General features: G+C 41.2%; 2 protein-coding genes across 2 annotated transcripts in view; one reads left to right on the forward strand and one right to left on the reverse strand.

Annotated features, from left to right (window-relative positions):
- Positions 1-4,639, reverse strand: part of LOC309887616 (gastrokine-1-like) — a 38,630-nt gene extending 33,991 nt beyond the window's left edge. Inside the window, exon 1 of the mRNA XM_082779477.1 lies at positions 4,586-4,639. The gene's annotated coding sequence lies outside the window, so the exon portion shown is untranslated. The remainder of the gene's footprint in view (positions 1-4,585) is intronic.
- Positions 205-10,376, forward strand: BMP10 (bone morphogenetic protein 10). The gene is made up of 2 exons (XM_082779470.1): positions 205-618; positions 4,698-10,376. The coding sequence occupies exons 1-2, from the start codon at positions 285-287 to the stop codon at positions 5,639-5,641; spliced, it is 1,278 nt and encodes a 425-aa protein (XP_082635596.1). The 5' UTR covers positions 205-284; the 3' UTR covers positions 5,642-10,376.
- The last annotated feature ends 7,395 nt before the right edge of the window (positions 10,377-17,771 follow it).

The raw sequence follows: 17,771 nt of genomic DNA on the forward strand, positions 1-17,771 counted from the left end.
TGCAAGATAGCAACAAATCTGGTGAACAGCTTACACTACATGAGATAAGAGAGGCAAGGCGACCATAGAAGAGAGCAAGCCATATCCAATTACTGAGACCTGGTTTTGGGGAGGGGGAAGGGGGAGAGAGAGGACGGATCACAAGTTTCAAGACAAGAGCTTCCAAACTTGTCATCTCCCTGTGACACATGTGGCGTATAACCCAGGGGATAAAACCGCCACTTAGCCCACACGAGAGCTAGAGCTTGTTGAGTGTGGTTGGAGACTAGAGCGAAGCCAAAGTCATGGATTCTGTAGTCCTCCAGCTGTGGGCTGTTCTCTGTCTTTTGGTTCACCTTGCTGCTTGCAGTCCCATCCTGAGCTTGGAGCACTCTTCCCTGGAGGAAGACGTGCCTCTTTTTGATGAGATCCTCTCCGAGCAGGATGGTGTTGATTTCAACACGCTGCTTCAGAATATGAAGAATGAGTTCCTGAAGACATTGAACCTCTCTGACATTCCCCTGCATGAAACAGCCAAGGTGGACCCACCAGAGTACATGCTAGAGCTGTACAACAAGTTTGCCACTGATAGGACATCTATGCCATCCGCAAATATTATTAGGAGCTTCAAAAATGAAGGTAAGACATGCATCTCTAGAGGAAACAAATAGAAATAAGCACCCTTGTAGTCAACATGAAATGTATTTACCAGGCATTGAGCAGGAACTGCACTAAGGGGAAAAATTGACATTCAGTGAGGCCACCATCGGAAATAGACAACTAATACTGTATGTACCAATGTAAGCCAGATACTACTTGCTGCAAGGTAGATCCCTTGTCCTTTGCTTTTGAGATTGTAAGGTTTGGGGGAAGAAGATGTTCCTTTAGTGTTTCTATAGCACTAACCATAATTTGGGTACATTTTCATTATCCCTAGAATGACACCCATCTTTTGCAATTATCTGCCTGATTTTCAACCGGATACCTTCATTAATATTTGAAATTAAGGCAAGAAATTGTTTTACACACTGTTCAAATGTGCAGTATTTTCATATTGAGAGCTTAACCAAATACGGCTTTCTGTTAATATCCTCCCCTGATTGATCTTCACAGGATTCATCATGATTTCTTCCTTTGACATCTGAGCATAGTTCAGAAAACATACATGAAGCAGAATTTCGGATAACGCTTAAGTTTTACTTTAGGGAAGCAGGATATTGTCTATTAATAAATAAATAAATAAATGTTTCTGCTTCAGCATCTCCCCTCAGTTCAGCAAGGTCAAGATAACGTTTCAGTGCTGACATTCAGTAACTTGTCAATAGCTATTTGTATCATTACAGGTTTAACAGGTAAAAATGTTTTTCAGCTAACTATTTCCAAATACCAGTTATTCCATTTGGCTTAAAGCACAAGTGTTTTAATTATTTTTAACTACTTAGAGATATATGCAACTATTCAAACTGCCATGGGATTTCTCTCCTACTTCACCAGTGTAATTAATGAAGTATATCAGGTAATATAGTTGGGTTTTTGTTTGTTTGTTTGTTTGTTTTTTTGTTTCTAATATTTGCAATTTAAAAATAGTGAAGTATAAGGAGAGGCGGTGCACAAGTTATTTCAGTTTGGCAACACAGATGCGAGGAGAAAATCAGCTCTGTTCTACACTGTTCTATCGTTCTGCCAGGCCCAAACACTCCTTACTGGCAACATGTTTATGGTTCGTAGAGGCACTGCATTGTGGTTTAAATCTTCTTTATGTATTCTTTTCTCCATTGTGGAGGAATTTATTGAAGGATTAATGGCACACCAGTTACACCCACTGGTGAACATTTATTCCTTGCAAGAGCTGTGCCTGTCGCTTTGCATCAGCATAAATGCAGACATATGCTGGAATGCCTATTGTTCTTTTCTCATTTTGCATTATTCAGAAGAAATAAATGTGATAAAATTTGGCAAGTAAACTATGCTGAACAATAAAATACAATGTGGTTTTGTGATATAAATCTGAAATTATTCCCGTGGCAAGACCAAAATTCTTTCTGATTCACAGCACTGAAAACTCTACAGACTGACCTTTTCTCGAGTAATACAGGTAGTGGTTCACAGTTTTGTGCCTTTCTGTAAGCATCATGTTCAACGCCTTTTTCATCCTTGCAAAAGTTCTGTACCAAATAGGGTAAAGTTAGTGTAACTGTCTGTCATTTCATTTTTTCTCTCACCTCTTATGATCCAAAACAGCAAGATGCAAAGTGAGGCTTCTGATGTTAAAACAGATTCATAAGCACGTGAATTAAAGTAGTGATGCAATTAATGCGCATGTATTTTTTTTTTCTATCTTGAAAGTCTGTGAAACTGGGAACCATTCTTTCATGTCAAAATAACTTTTTTTTGATAGAGAAACAAATTACTTGTAGTGGTCAAGACAATAGAAATGGATTATCCCATGGAATTTTTTGTTCACCTGCTTACTGAAAACTGGCAGTAATGGTATTTTCATTACTATTCATTGATTCCTATATTAAATGTGTTATTGTTATAAAGATATTATAACATATTGCATTGCTGGAAGTAGTTCTTTGTTTTAACGTATGCATAATGTCTCCATTGCAAATGGGGCTGTAATATTCTATCTGTTCTTAAAACTTGAGGGAAATTTTAAGGAAAATTTTTCTTTTCCTATGGACTCCAGATCACTCTTCCTGATCCTACTATTGATAACAATAAGGTATTTCATCCCATGGGCTTTTTAGTTAAAGTGCAAAGTCACATCCTGACTTACACATGAACACTTTTCTTGCCCTGCTAGTGCTTACCCATGTTCTTACATGTGGGGTAGCCTTTCCCTCCATCCTAGCGACTTGCTCATGCTCATTTTCTGTATAGTCAGGTGGCATTTCTCCACCCTGTTGTCATCTGTAATGACTTTTTGCTTTAGTATTCCAAGGTCAAGGAAATCCTGACAATTACTCCATTTCTTCCAGTATAGAGATTAAAGCTAAGCATTCCTGTGCTTGAATAGCATTACCTTCAGCTCTCCTACCCTGTGTAATGTGTTCCTACCCTGGTGCAGTGCAGAGTGTATCAGCTCCCAGCATACCAATAAACAGGTAGAGAGATGCAATCAGAATGGCACCTCTTTTTTTTTTCTTTTTTTTTTAATGAATGGATGGAAATAAGAGAGAGAGAGAGAGAGAGAGAGAGAGAGAGAGAAAGAGAGAAAGAAAGAGAGAAAGAGAGAAAGAAAGAGAGAAAGAGAGAAAGAAAGAGAGAAAGAGAGAAAGAGAAAGAGAGAAAGAGAGAAAGAGAGAAAGAGAGAAAGAGAGAAAGAGAGAGAGAAAGAAAGAGAGAAAGAGAGAAAGAGAAAGAGAGAAAGAGAGAAAGAGAGAGAGAAAGAGAGGGAGAAAGAGAGAAAGAGAGAAAGAGAGAAAGAGAGAAAGAGAGAAAGAGAGAAAGAGAGAGAGAGAGAGAGAGAGAGAGAGAGAGAGAAAGAAAGAAAGAAAGAAAGAAAGAAAGAAAGAAAGAAAGAAAGAAAGAAAGAAAGAAAGAAAGAAAGAAAGAAAGAAAGAAAGAAAGAAAGAAAGAAAGAAGAAAGAAAGAAAGAAGAAAAAGGCAGGTGCCTCAAAACTTTCTTCATGTCAATAGGACAGCTCATGTGCTTAAGTTAACTGCTTGCTTAATTGCACTGATGGAGCATGGCCAATACTTGCAGATTCATCAGTGTCCCTTTTCTACAAACATCAAAACTGGAGAAATCAGACATGAAGATAGTAGTAGATCACAATCAGTTTGCCTCTGCAGAAATGTTACGCATAGAGTCTATGTCCTAATCTGTCTTCTGAGTTACAAGTAGACAGCACAGTAATTCAGCAACAAATACATAGTCGTTAGCTAAGATTCGGGCATTGCATGAAGAAATGCATATTGCCTATGTATAAATAAACAACACAGATAGGACAGACAGTCTGAATGACAAGCAGATATTATGTTCTTCTTATATGTGTTATTAACTAAAGCTGCCAAAAGTGCCTGACTCAGTACAGCTGTTTGACTTTGCTCACTTGAAACCCATTGAGTCTGTAGCAGGATTTCTGTTGATTGGCAGCTCACTTTGGGTGTTTGCTGCCTGTTCTTCCTAACCAGGAGCCTTTACAGTTTCCCAAGAGACTTTTCCCCCCTTTGTGATTGTCTCTCTCCATTGGTGAGGGATGTTTCAGTGGAAGGGAATAGTTGCCAGCATGGAAACTTTAAGCAGACCAAGATACAGCCTGCTGTTCTTGCATATGCAGCTTATCTGTCTCATGTTCACTCCAGTGCCATATCCTTCTTCCCTTCTTCTCTTACACTGGCTGTTTTTCCTCATTTGTTAAGCAAGTACCACAACAACCTAGAATTGGTATCATTTCAGTATTAAGCAACACATTTTTAACATGTATTCTTTCCAGGTGACAAGGAAGTCCCTGGGAGACATGGTAGCAGAAAAAAAATCTTTAAATCCAGGTTTATGGTCTTTATCATATCTGCAATCTCTCTGTCTTTAGACTTGTAGAATGAAGTTGGCCTTTTTTCCAAGTACAGTTTTGGGAAATGATGAAAAAACACTCACCTGAAATTATTTCAGTGAAACCCAGCAAGGCAAAATCTGTCAGATGAACTTCAGTGCATGTGTTACTGGATGTATTGACCCTTCTAAAATGCATGATCTTTGTCATTTCCAGATCCGTCTTCCCACCCAATTGGTATTACAGGAGTTCGGAAATACCCCCTTCTATTCAATGTGTCCATCCCTCACCATGAAGAAATCACCATGGCAGAGCTGAGGCTCTACACCTTAGTAGAACGGGACCAAATGCTCTATGATGGGCTCGACCGAAAGGTCACAATTTTTGAAGTGCTGGAAAATGGCCGTATGGGGGTAGGAGAAGAAAGAAAGATAGTGGCACTGGCATCCAGACAGATCTATGGCACAAGCAGTGAGTGGGAGAGCTTTGAGGTCACTGAAGCCATCAGGCGCTGGCGAAGGGCAGGGCTGACCACACACCGACTGGAAGTTCATATTGAGAGCAGGGAAGGGGAGGAGCAGAATGGAGAGGGGAAACTTGATATTGACATAAACTCTGAGGCTAAGCATGTGCCCCTGTTGATTGTGTTCTCTGATGACCAAAGTAATGACAAAAAAGAGGAGAAGCAAGAGTTGAACGAAATGATAGATCACGAGCAGCTCCTGGACTTGGAGAACCTGGAGGTTGGTAATTTCCATGGCCACCCTGGTGAGGAGGCACTGCTCCAGATGCGTTCCAACATCATATATGACTCTACTGCCCGAATCCGGAGGAACGCAAAAGGCAACTACTGCAAAAAGACTCCACTCTACATAGATTTCAAGGAGATTGGCTGGGATTCCTGGATCATCGCTCCAGCGGGATATGAAGCTTATGAGTGCCATGGAGTATGCGCCTACCCCTTGACAGAGCATGTCACACCAACAAAACATGCCATTGTCCAGACTTTAGTTCACTTAAAGAATCCCCAGAAAGCCTCCAAGGCCTGCTGCGTGCCCACCAAACTTGATCCTATCTCTATTCTCTACCTAGATGCAGGGGTTGTCACCTACAAGTTCAAATATGAAGGCATGGTGGTATCAGAGTGTGGGTGCAGATAGTAGCAGGGAACACATGCATAGGGGAGTGCACAGGGGAAGTATTTAATGATTCAGTCTGTAAATTTGTACATTTCAGATTTCTTATTTAATAAGGTTATTTAATGAGGCATGTACAGATAATTGTATGTTTCCTGTCATGGGGAATTGGCAAGTCATATGACTGTAGGAAATGTATATTTTGTTCCATTGCTTGCTTCTTGCTGTTCTTTGCTGCCCAAATTATGGCCAAGTCTCTCTTCATATCAGAGCACAGTGCAGATCACTGGGTTGTTTGGGTAGGCTCTTCACACCAGAAGGGGCACATTCAAATTCACAGGAATAAAGGCATATTTTTGTACTTTGTAAATATTGATTGGCATCTATAGAGTTTTCCAGAGCTGCTAAAATCATGGATAATACACTCCTAAATTTTTATTTGTGTGTAAAATCTTTATAAGGATCTTTATATTACCAGATTTTTCTTTGAAAATTTATCTGTATAGATCTTACCTGATAAAACACATGCTCCTAAATCACTAAGGAACAAGACTTTAGACTTTTTTCTTTTTTTCTTAATCTTTCCCTGTCTCAGTTAAAAGTAAAAGATCAAGGCAGGGATGATTTGGCATTTGGAGCAAAAGGGAACCATTCCTTTCCCCATCTTTCTTACTAAAGCAATGAGCCCAGGAGCAATGCCAGGTGTCTACAGTGCTCTGAAATGCAATGGCAAGAAACTCCCCCTGTGCATGTTTATTACAAAAGCACCCTGTGTAAAGCAGCACTGGCTTAGTTCCTTTAGCCATGTGCTGTCCCTCAAGGGTCAGAGCTTTTGGTGGCAGAAATAAGAGCAGTAAATCTCTTGAATCCTTGAAATTGTACCAGTTTATACCAGTTACGAAAATAGTCCCCCCACCCAGTCCAGTAAGCTACATACAAAACATCGATTTAATTCAATTAAAATGGCCAGGTAGCATTGAACTGAGTCTGCACAAAGCTAGACAGAAAAGGAAACCCCTTTGCACCAGCTAGATAGAGAGAATATTTCCTTTATGTATGTGCTGAATTCGTCAATTCATAAAGGTATTGCCCCTTCCTCCCCCCCCCCAAACTATATATGATGGAGTCACATGCCATGTTTCCTCCAGTCTTCTGCAACAAATCCTGTTGATAAGAAGGTGTCGGAGCTGAGAAACAATAGACCCGTCACTTTATTTATACTAAGCTGCAAATTTGTCAGATTCTTGGGAAAGTGTAAGTGACGCTGACTCTTTTAGCCTGTACCAGAGCCTACTGTACTGTCCCTGCATCTGTTTTACACTTTTAAGGGAAAGTTATCTTCACTGGAGGTGATAAAGGCCTTTGAAAGAATCACTATAACACTTCATGGGAATGAACACAAAAGACATTATCATGCACCAACTAAAAACAATTTTCTGGTTTTCACACATACCTGTTTTCACACATACTCTTCTGTGCTTTCCATAATTTATTGACCTATTTATTGACTGCCTGCCTTTGTAATATAATGTAGAATACAGAATGTTTTATTTTTGTGCTTGTATGTAATCCCACTTGGATAAAAACCTTGTGCCGATACTTTTGTGCATGGAATCTCTTTATTGAGTTGTGCTGCACAGAGATTGCAGTTGCTGATTTTTTTCTGCCTTAGATATCTCTAAATACTGTATGCCACAGTTATCTCTCTTGCTTACAGAAGTGTTCACCGCAATAATTTAAACAGCATTCTGGAGCATGTATGGTGTTGTTCAGTGTATAACAACTCTTGCAGTGGTGTCATTGCTTTAAGTGGTCAGCTATGTAGTTTATTGTAGAGTTATGCAGACTCCACTCTTGTGCTGCATGGTTCCAGATAGTGAGCTGTGCCACGAGGCTATATTACTTTACACCTGCTCAGGATCTCACCCTGCAAGTGGCTGACACTGCTCACAGACCTTTCCCCTGAGCTACCATGCAATCTTAGTCTGTAGTCAATGGTATGTTAAAAGAATTCATAAGAGGTGTGATATTTTGCTCTGCTGACATGAACTGCTGCAGCCAACGGCTAAGTGTCACCACACAGAACCTTTTAAAACTATCCACAATTCCTATGAAGCCATTTGCCAAGACAAACCATTCGCCTTGTTAGGAGTGATAATCCAGCATTAGGGAGATAATCCGACATTTGCTTTTATCATCTCTTTTCTGCAACTGTTCCTGTGGCAGTGATCTGGCCAGCATGCTTTTGTACTGCTGTCCTTTAACATTTCTGAGAAGCATGTAAGAGGATGTAGGCCTTAAAAATAATAAGTAACCCACTCTAATCACCCACAATCACTCTAAATTTCCCTGTGACCACATAGCAAATCAGAGTGGCTGCTTTCACACTCTTTTATTGTCACAGATGTTTTGTAACAGAGTAGATGGGATGCAGAGTATTATGGTATAGTGCAAATATGGGTAGGCGTGTAGTTTTATCAGTAAGGAGACCTGCACGTATGAATGCAGAAATATCTAATGTACCTATTTAGTATTAGGTGTCAGCCAGCTTTTTAGTATTAGTAACTTTTCTTTATAATGAAGCAATGATCAAAGGGGATTTTAGCCAGACTTTGTGAAGAAATGCAGTAAAGCATGAGCAGTAAAACAAGAATATCCTATTGTGCTATTTCAGGAGAAAACCAAGCATCTCTTGAATCCTTCAGTTGCAACTATATTGCGATTAGAGTTTGGTCTTGGGTTCCTACTCTTAAATCAACACACATGATGCCTCCAGGAGAGCACAAACTTTAAGACATCTCACTCATTTCTGGGCCTTTGAAGAAATCATGACATCTGTGTCTCCTGTGCAAACGCAGCAGCAATGCCAGATTTCAAGAAGCGCTTGGAAATCTGAGGTTCCCTTAAATGATCCATATCTCTTAGCTCTCTGCACACGGACTAAACCTTCCTCAAGTAAATTTCTTCTCAAAACTTTCTTGCATTATCACTTCCTTGGCTACAGTTCCTGGAGCCTAGGCTCACTATGACTGTTGTGCCCTGCCTGGGTGATGGAAGATACCAATTCCCAGCTTTCTTGGCAGTTCAGCACAGATTTTTCTGTCCTGGCCCTGCCAGACCCCTTGCTTTGGGCAGATGGGCCGTTTGGTACAGCTGGCAGAGCCTGAGCAGAAGGGTCAGAGCCCCATGATGTTCTGGCAGGGAAGCAGGGCATCACTTCTCCCCACAGTGCTGCTTGCAGAAGCAGCAGCCTGGCTGTGGCTTATGCTGGCACAGGCCACCACAACACTGCTCATCACCTTCCCTGGCACATACACCAGCCTTGTCCCCCTTGCAAGGGGGGTTTTATTCTGCTTCTAAGGCCCTTACCTTCTCCTTTAGGATGTGTAGAGCAAATGTACCAAACTCCAAAATTAAGATTGCCAATAAACCTTAACACACTCTGGTCTGTGAAGAGAAAACCTCTATAGTTGCAGGCTTTCAAACAGCTTCAAATCTTTGCTGCTCCCATTTGCAAGTGCCAAAATATAAGTCTCAGTAGGGGAAAAAAAAAAAAAAAAAAGGTATCATGTATAGCTTTGGAGCTAAAAGCATGAGGATCAGCCTCCCCAAAAATGAGGAAATGAGGTCACTTAGGAAAAATCATCTCCCAAAACAACCATCATCCAAAACTGCAGCCAAAACCCACATCTATCTTCTTCTCCCAAGCTCCAGATACTGCACTGCACTTCTTAAAGTGCTCAGAGACCAAAGCAAACCAGAAGCTCCAGAAGCCTAGAAATACCAAAATAAATAAATAAATAAATAAAATAAAATAAAATAAAATAAAATAAAATAAAATAAAATAAAATAAAATAAAATAAAATAAAATAAAATAAAATAAAATAAAGTTTTTAACATCCATGGGCAGTTTTGTGTCTGGCTTACCTACAGCACAATGGAAGAGGTTTAGCAAAGTATTTTCTATCTAAAACACTGAGCCAAACCCCAGCAAAATCCACTACTTGATTTTAAAAAGAGACAGAAAGAAGGATTTCCTGGCCTTTGAACATCTGTTTCATGCATTTGAGAAACTACAGCCCAGGGTTAATTTAAACTTCCTTATAACCCAGTTCAACATTTGGAGTGCAAACACTGTTAATAGGATGGGAACCAGGGTGGTGGTGGTTTGCTTACTATACCGGGAAAAAAAGCCAGAACAAAACTAGCTGGAGATAGAGGTTTTGTTTATACTGCTGACCCATCTGTCTTCATTAATGCACTATTTACAGGAAAAGTAAAAAAAAAAAAAAAAAAAAAAAAAAGCTTCTGCTTCTTCTTCAATTGAAACAACAACCAATAAAGGATGAATGGCTCATTTGCCCGCGACTAAAAATGGAAATTCTTATCAACACCCCTTGGAAGAAGAAGTTTATTATATGGAACATATTATTGTTGAATATTAGTGCTCGGCCCAGGCATTTTGGCCAGAGCTGTGTATTTCTAGCACAGGCGATATCAGTAGTGAAGAGCTGTTAGGGAGGTTCCATTGTTGCAGAAAGCAGAAACCAGCCACAAATCATGACCAATGCCTTACCCTTGATTCCTTCTTCTAAGTTTAAGGTAGAAATGTGTTGTTTTTTTTTTTCTCTTGTATTGACCAAAACAGGGTAACAAGGTGTGATTTACCTGGGTGTGAGAAGGGGAATATTTGAGGCTAAGCCTTGTCATGACACAGAAACCACCTGAGCCCTTTCAGGCAACAATGCTGGAGGAGGAGAGGCAGTGCAGGGTGAAACCCCTTTCTCTTACGTGGAGGTAAAGGGGCCACACACATGCTTTGATTTCTAGAGTTCAGAAGCCTAAATGAAGATAGATGAAAGACATCCCAAGTGTGTCCAGCTTGAACCTCCTTCAGCCAAAGTGAGGCAGGCTTGTGTCCACCTGTTAGTAAACTGATTTAGAAGCAGTGCAAAACACCCATGTGTGGTCACTCATGTAGTCGGCACAGCCCTAACCCAAAGAGAACCTGAACTTATGGCCTAACACCCCCAGACATTTGGTAATGAACACAGACTTTAAAACTCGCTGCTGTGCAAATGAGCTCCCTTAAAGGCATCTTCTCAATAAGTAGAAAAAGGTACATCTTGCACTGCAAGCCCACTGAAATCGAAACACACATGAGAAAAAAAATTAAAATCTTTTTCCAAGAACCATAAAGCCAGAAATTTTCAAAGATCAGATAGGTTTATCAGAGTTATCTCATTTACACACCCCAATACAAGGGCATGCTTTCAAATGATCTCAGAACATTTGAATGACCTGTGAACCATTGGACACATTTTGGGCACAAATCTGGCAGCTGGGCTTCTTGCCTTACTCTCCTTCACTCCCCTGCCTTGCTCTTTCTCATGGCTCTCTATCACTCTGCAACCACTTTCACTCAGATATATGCTTTTTCTCAGGCTGAATCCCTGCAAGCTGTTCCCTGGTGACCAGGACTTGCAGCATGCAGCATCTGCAGCTCGTGCACAGGAGCAGACATTCTGAAGGAACACAAAGGCAATCAAAACAGTAGAAGGAGCAGCCATTAAAATTACTGCTACTTTTCCCAGATAAAATGGAGGAAAAAGTCCAACTTTTGATATCTCTGTCAAGAAGATGAATAGTGGAAGGTGACTCAGCTCTCCATGCTGAGGTCTTGCTAAGATCTGCAGGAATTGAGCGCATTTGCTTTTAGATACATGCTAGTAAATGCCAACTCACTACTGCTTCTTAAGGCATCACTTCACATCAATAAAGGCAGAATTTCAGCAAGAAATTAGCAGTGAAATTTTCTACATCCAACCCCATCTCACTACACAGCATTGTGGACAAAATTCTTTAGGATACAGCTGCATTACTCCAGCAAACTGAACTACTTTTTGGAGCGAACAATGCCAGAAAATATAAAAGATGGTTGCTAACATATACACAGTAATTTATCCAGTGGGTGATAAATCACATACAGCGCACGCCAAATGAGCTTACGTTTGAAATAGGAAGTTTGTCTGCTTGTTTTACGCTGTTGGATATGTGCCCAATGTGATTCTGTTTACAAGGCAAATTGATCAACCTCCTGCTCAGCATTTCAAGGGTTTTGCCGGACCTTTGATTGCATTTCTTAAAGTAAACAAAGGAAATATGGGGGATAAAAGTAATCAACATGGTTGCAATAAAGGAAATGATATGAGAGGAATGGATTTCCGTGACATAGAGCAATGTTCCCTGAAAAGAAGTGGGAGGTGCTTTTTTCCCTAGCTCCAAATATTACATTTTCTATGACAGCCCAAGATATGGCCAATGAAAACAATACATGGTATTTTATTTTAAATGAGCAGCTGCAGTACTATTAATTCGATATTAGCAATACATACATTTCACAGGAGCTGCTGTCTGATGTATCTGCAGCGACTTTAGGATGAGGGGATGCTCACTGCAGTGCTGAGCTCCCCAAACAATGTCCTTCAGCTTTGTGTGGCTGATGCTATCCAGGGTGCCAAGCCTCAGATGGTGTTGAAAAGATATGTGTTGAGTTAAGTGAGAAGGTTTAAATACAGGGTGGTCTTTGAAATCAAGTACAGTAGCTAACTAGCAACAGAGGCTAAACAACAACTCAACCTTCTATAGCTCTCAGGTTTATGTTGGCTTTGCTGTAGCAACTCCTTATCTTTCCAGAGATTAGAGCATTTTAGATCAGTTGTTGTGAGATTTGGTGGAATCCACTTCCTGAGCTGTCACCACTGGCTAATCAGGCAAAGTTGAAATACAAAGATTTGGGAGAGTGTGAAAGCGAAACCAATTATCCTATAATACTGAATGTGCTTCATTCATTTCTACCATTGCCAGATTTTACATGTCTAGCTTGAGATACTGATACAGAGAGCCCTACAGCCTGAAGCATAAGCCATCTGAACTGTAAGCAGAGCAAGTATATTATTGTAGGAAAAAAATAAAATAAAATGCTACCCCTTTCTAGCATTTCTACAATTATTTGTAGCTGGCATAACTGTTCACTAAGAAATTCCAATCTGAATTCCCCCATGGGTTAAAATGAGAGTAGGGATCTGTGGAAAGCTGAGACAAACACATTTAGAAGACTAATGGGCTGACCCAGCTGTTGAGCAGATTTGATTTTGGCTTACATCAGTTGTTTGCTGCTGGTGTAGGCACAAAGTAGTATGGCATCGCTCACACGTAAGCTGCTATCCAGAATTTCACTTGTAGTTTTGCACCAGTTTTGAAGTCATTCTTGCAGGGATAGTGGTGAATAAAGTTAACCACTTTTGCTTTCCTATCTGAACTCACTCCTTCTCCCTTGGGATTTCTCTAGCTCACATCGTTAATTTTTGCATTCCTCTGCCAACCAATGAATTACACCAGATTTAGCCCAATAATATTGATTGCGTATCTTGCACTTCCTCTCTCCTCCCTAATTGCAATGGAGATAAGCAATGCGCCCTGAGCAGTGAGCTAACAGCAGAGGGCGCTTCGCAGGACTTGTCCTTCCTGATGGGGCCTGCCACAGGTTCCCTTCTGACATGGCTCAGGGTGCTGCATGCAATGCTAATGAGTTCCAGGACAGGAAAACAATTTAGATGAGGGCCTCAGTGAGCATTTTGGAGATGCATTAACCCCTGTGCTTTCTGCATGAGGAAAGAGTGACGTTTAAGCTAGAGTTGTCAGCCAAGCCGGACCCTGCTGCACACTGCAGTCAGCAAACACGTGGGAATGCAGCATCCACTGGGGGACTGGGCAGCCACTGGCAAGCAGCAGGACCTCTGTGGACATCTGAGTTGCACTTCCATCCTCTGCTTGTAAACATCCCGCTTTTGCATCATTTGAGTCTCAGGGAATAAATCAGTGTCTTCACCACAGACACCGATGTTGTAAACTCTTCTGGCCTAAAATCTTTAGTATAAAGTTAATAGAAGGAAGGGTTATCTGGCAAGATCAGCAATATAGTTACCGACCAAAATATTTATAGAATAGATTGGGCTTCAAGACTCCCAAGTCTTTGTATGACTCTGCTTCATATGTGCTCTACAAACATTTTCAGAAGCTTTCAAATAATGACATTTGTGTTGAGTTTTGGAGAAAAAAAAATCCATTGCCTCAATGGCTCTACTTTCATCAAGGCAGAAGACCTCATTATTTTGGCTCAAATGGTGATCACTGAGCACTCTGCTCCAAATTCCTTTGCCTTGTCACCTTCATGGCAATGGTCTCCTTGCTTGCCCATGTTGAAGCTAAATGGATATGGAGCTAGGATACATGGAAGGTCAAGCAAAAAGCAATCTCATTGTTTTAGCCCTACACCAGTGTTCCATAAAGACAGTATAGATTTCCACCATGTTATAGCCCCATGTTGTGATAAGATGCCAGAGAGCTTTGTCCCAGCCAGAGTTCCTGTATGTGGTTTCTGAGCAGCCTAATAAAATGCAATAAAGAGTCTGCTGTGATTCTGCTTGCCATTGTTAGTGAAATTTATAATTTGAGTAACTTTAATTTGAGTAAGTAGAAGCAGATCAGAGTGGATGGCAGCAATTTAATCTCTTGGTGCTTTTCCATAAATTCTTGTGCTATCCTTGACCATAATCCAATTCTCTATCACTGCCAGCTAGAGGAAAGATCCAGTCCTATGGTGCTCATGCTTTTCTAAGCCCATATTCCAGGTCTTCTGCAATCTCTAGATGTGATTTAACCCCATTTCAGACTTGTTTACACAGCTTTATTTACATCAGATAGGAGGAAGGCAGCAAGGGATCAGGATGCTCCCACTCCCCCTATGGAAACCTCCTTTCTTAGGGTATGAAAACAGAAGTTTCCAGTGCGCGTTTGAACTTTCTCTCCTCAGTGTGGCCTGTGTTCTTGTGGGAACAACTGTCCTAGGGATGCTTGGTTGATTTCCTCATTCCTTTTGGATTCACATTTCCACAGAGTTTAGCACTTAAAATGAGCACCAGATTTTTAGCAGCTTCAATAAGGTGGATTCGTGCAAAGGAAACTCTTGGCAGTGGTAGAAAAATCTATCTCCTGAGCTCTGGGAAGGGACAGGCAGGGTAAAGGTGTCATGGAACAGTCTCAAAACCTGCACTGGACCTTGGGATCAAGTGCAGACCTCATCTAGAGCATGCAGAGATCATGGGGAGCCTCAGGCTGGATGGCAGCCTGTGCCTACCCTTATCATGGAGGTGAGGAATGAAACAGGACAACGCTGCTATGGAAAGGAAAAATTAACTTCTCACATGGTCAGAAAGCAGATGCCAAGCTGATGCTTATCTTTATTTCATTAACAAGAGGTCAAACCCTGCCCCTCACCTCACTAGCTGGTTTATAAATACACTCATTTGGAAATAGCTCCCTGGACGTGGCAAACAGCATCCCGGCCAGCTGATGAGATTAAAAGAATGTTCCCCTGTTCCCAGTTCCTGTTATCAGTGTGTTGTGTTAAGAAGGCCAAAATATCACATTGTGTTTTTACACGTGATAAAGCAAATTTTCAGAAGCTGCACCAGCGGCCGCTGACGGGGCTCACCAGAGCTGGCTGCACATGGGGTACAGCAGGACTTTTCAGACAGGGCCATGCATGAAAAATGGCTTTTTTGAATCCTCCATTCATAGCGGACTCAAGGAGTAAGCAGAATGTTTCCTTCTCACTGAGCTCTCTGCTTGTTGGGTCTTTCAGCTTGGTAGGCTGTGTGCCTGAGGTTGAGCACGCCCTGGTACCTCGCAAGTGGCAGTCCTCTCTGCTCTGCTCCAGAGCCTAGCACCCAAACCCACATCATTCAGGCTGTTACCTGGACAGTGTATTCAGCTGAAATTATAAGCTATATTTCTTTAGACATCAAGTTCCCAATCAGCTGCTAAGCACTTCTGTTCATGGGAATTACCTATGGATAAAAATCTTGTATAGGACAACAACCAGAATGGTAAATGAATCCTGGTGGAGAGCATGCACGCAGTGGAAGAAACTGTCCCAGCTGGAGCTTCTCTGCAGTATTCATCATGTGAGCACTTGGGGCACTGATCTGCTTGCATAAGTAGGAATACCCAAACTTGCAGGATTTTCATGCTAGAATAGATGAGGACTTTCCAAAGGAGCACTCCATCTCTTCCCTGGCTGTTTCCTTCTGCCCCCCTTTTGGCCTTCACTTTGTCAGGATGTGACAAAGCCTCTTGGAGGCTGCTGTTCCTCCAGGCCAGGACAGTCTTGCTCCGTAGCACCCCTGTGCTGCAGCAAGGTGGCAGGAAAACACAGAGAAAGAGAGGTGGTGCGACTGCTTCCAGGGCTTGGCTGAAGGCCTGTGGACTTTCGTTCTCCCCACTTTTCTGAAGAGCTATTTTTATAAGAAGTTTCAATTAGACAGTCTTTTATTCTAAAACGCAGCCTGCTTTAGGGGTATCATTCAGCTCCCATTTATGGGAAGGATGTATGTTGCTCTCTCATTCCTGGGGAGAACAACATGTTCTTGCTGTTTTTCATCCGTTTGTGTAAGACACCCTGAATAATGGCTGGACACTTTTCCCACACGTCCACCTCTCCTCCCACTACAAACTTGCGGTTTTCTGCAGTAGCCAAGCTAAAAAAAGAAAGTTACTATCATGCCAAAAATGTGATTTTGATAAAGTATGAGGGGATAAGTCAGCATAAGTGTGACTGGCTTGGGATCCAAAGAAAAGAGTGTGGGAAGGATAATTTTACTTTCTTGCCTCACGCCTACCAAATGCCTGGATACAATGAAGTGAATTACTAAATGCATACGATAAATACCTAAGAAGGGTAAAATAGATTTTTGCTCTAAGGCAAAGAATCCTAGACAATGAGGGCAGGACTAAAATTATGTCCTATAAGACATGATTCCACTCCATAATGCATGGTTTAGCAGCTCGAGATGCATTCAGATCTGCTCTAATCTGTAAATACTTTTCACATGTAAAGGGAAAGGAAAACTCCATAGGTGTTTTGTGGTTATCCTTAATGCTCTCCCATCTCCTTGAAGGGGATGTTCTTGTGACCTATGGCTGTGCCATGCAAGGACTAAAGGGGCAAAAAAAAAAAAAAAAAAAAAAAAAAAGAAAAAAAAAGAAAAAAAGCCTTTTTGGTGAAGCAACTTTCCAAATCTATGATGCTCAGGACAGGACTGAAATAGATATTTCTACTGGATTTATTCTTTATCCTTATCCTTTTATAGTATATATATACATATATATATGTATATGTATGTATCTATGTATTTTTACATGACAGTACCAGTTTCACACTTCCAGAATCAATGCTTAAATCCTGCTGAGGTAAAAAGCATCCCCTAAGCGACCCTCTGTGAGTGTTTTAATGTCCTTTGCAGCACAGAGGAGCAGCAACCCCTGCTTTGGGAACAGAAGAGCCATTCTCTGCTACTCCTTCCCTAAAAGGTTTCAGGGCTAGCCTGCAAAAAGAAAAGGAGGAGGCAAATCTAGGCCTTGCATCAGTCAGTTTTTGGAGATCTCATGTTCTGGTGTCCCCAACAGAAGCTCTGGAAATGCATGAAATCCAGAGCAGTATTTGGGTATTGCCAGTGTTAAGGTGTGGCTCTGGGTTTTGTGTGGCTGAGCAGAATGGATGTGCCATTGAGACTGCAAAATTTCCACAGGTCTGTCCACATGGGCAGGTCTGTGCTTTTCTAAACACATTGCTATCTCCTTCTACTGGTAAAGCCTACTTTTTTTTTTTTTTTAATAAAAATAAGTCCTTATCTCACATAACCAGCTCATAAGATGCCCATGTTGCTTCCCAGAGGCTGCTTGCTTCCCCTATGCACTTGGGAATTTCCAGACCACCTGACCTCATTGGAAAGTCTATCTTTTAAATATGGCCACTATAAACACTTCAATTTTTAATGGGCAGAATATCTTCAAAGAAGTTACTCTGCTCTTCAGAAACAGATGTGGTTTGATAAAGGTTATTTTGCCTATCTGCAGCGGAAGTGGAGGAATGTGCAGTTTATACTAAATTAACGTGCACTTGTCCTAATCGCAGAGACTTCTGAGCCGCAGCCAAGCCTTTTCACGTCATTATGGTCTACTGTGAGCCATGAAGGAATTATTTGCCTGTTCACACTTTTGATCTTCACAGAAAGGAGCGTGTGGCATTTCC

The sequence above is a fragment of the Aythya marila genome (assembly GCF_965140915.1).
Source record: "Aythya marila genome assembly, chromosome: 26".
NCBI lineage: Eukaryota > Metazoa > Chordata > Aves > Anseriformes > Anatidae > Aythya > Aythya marila.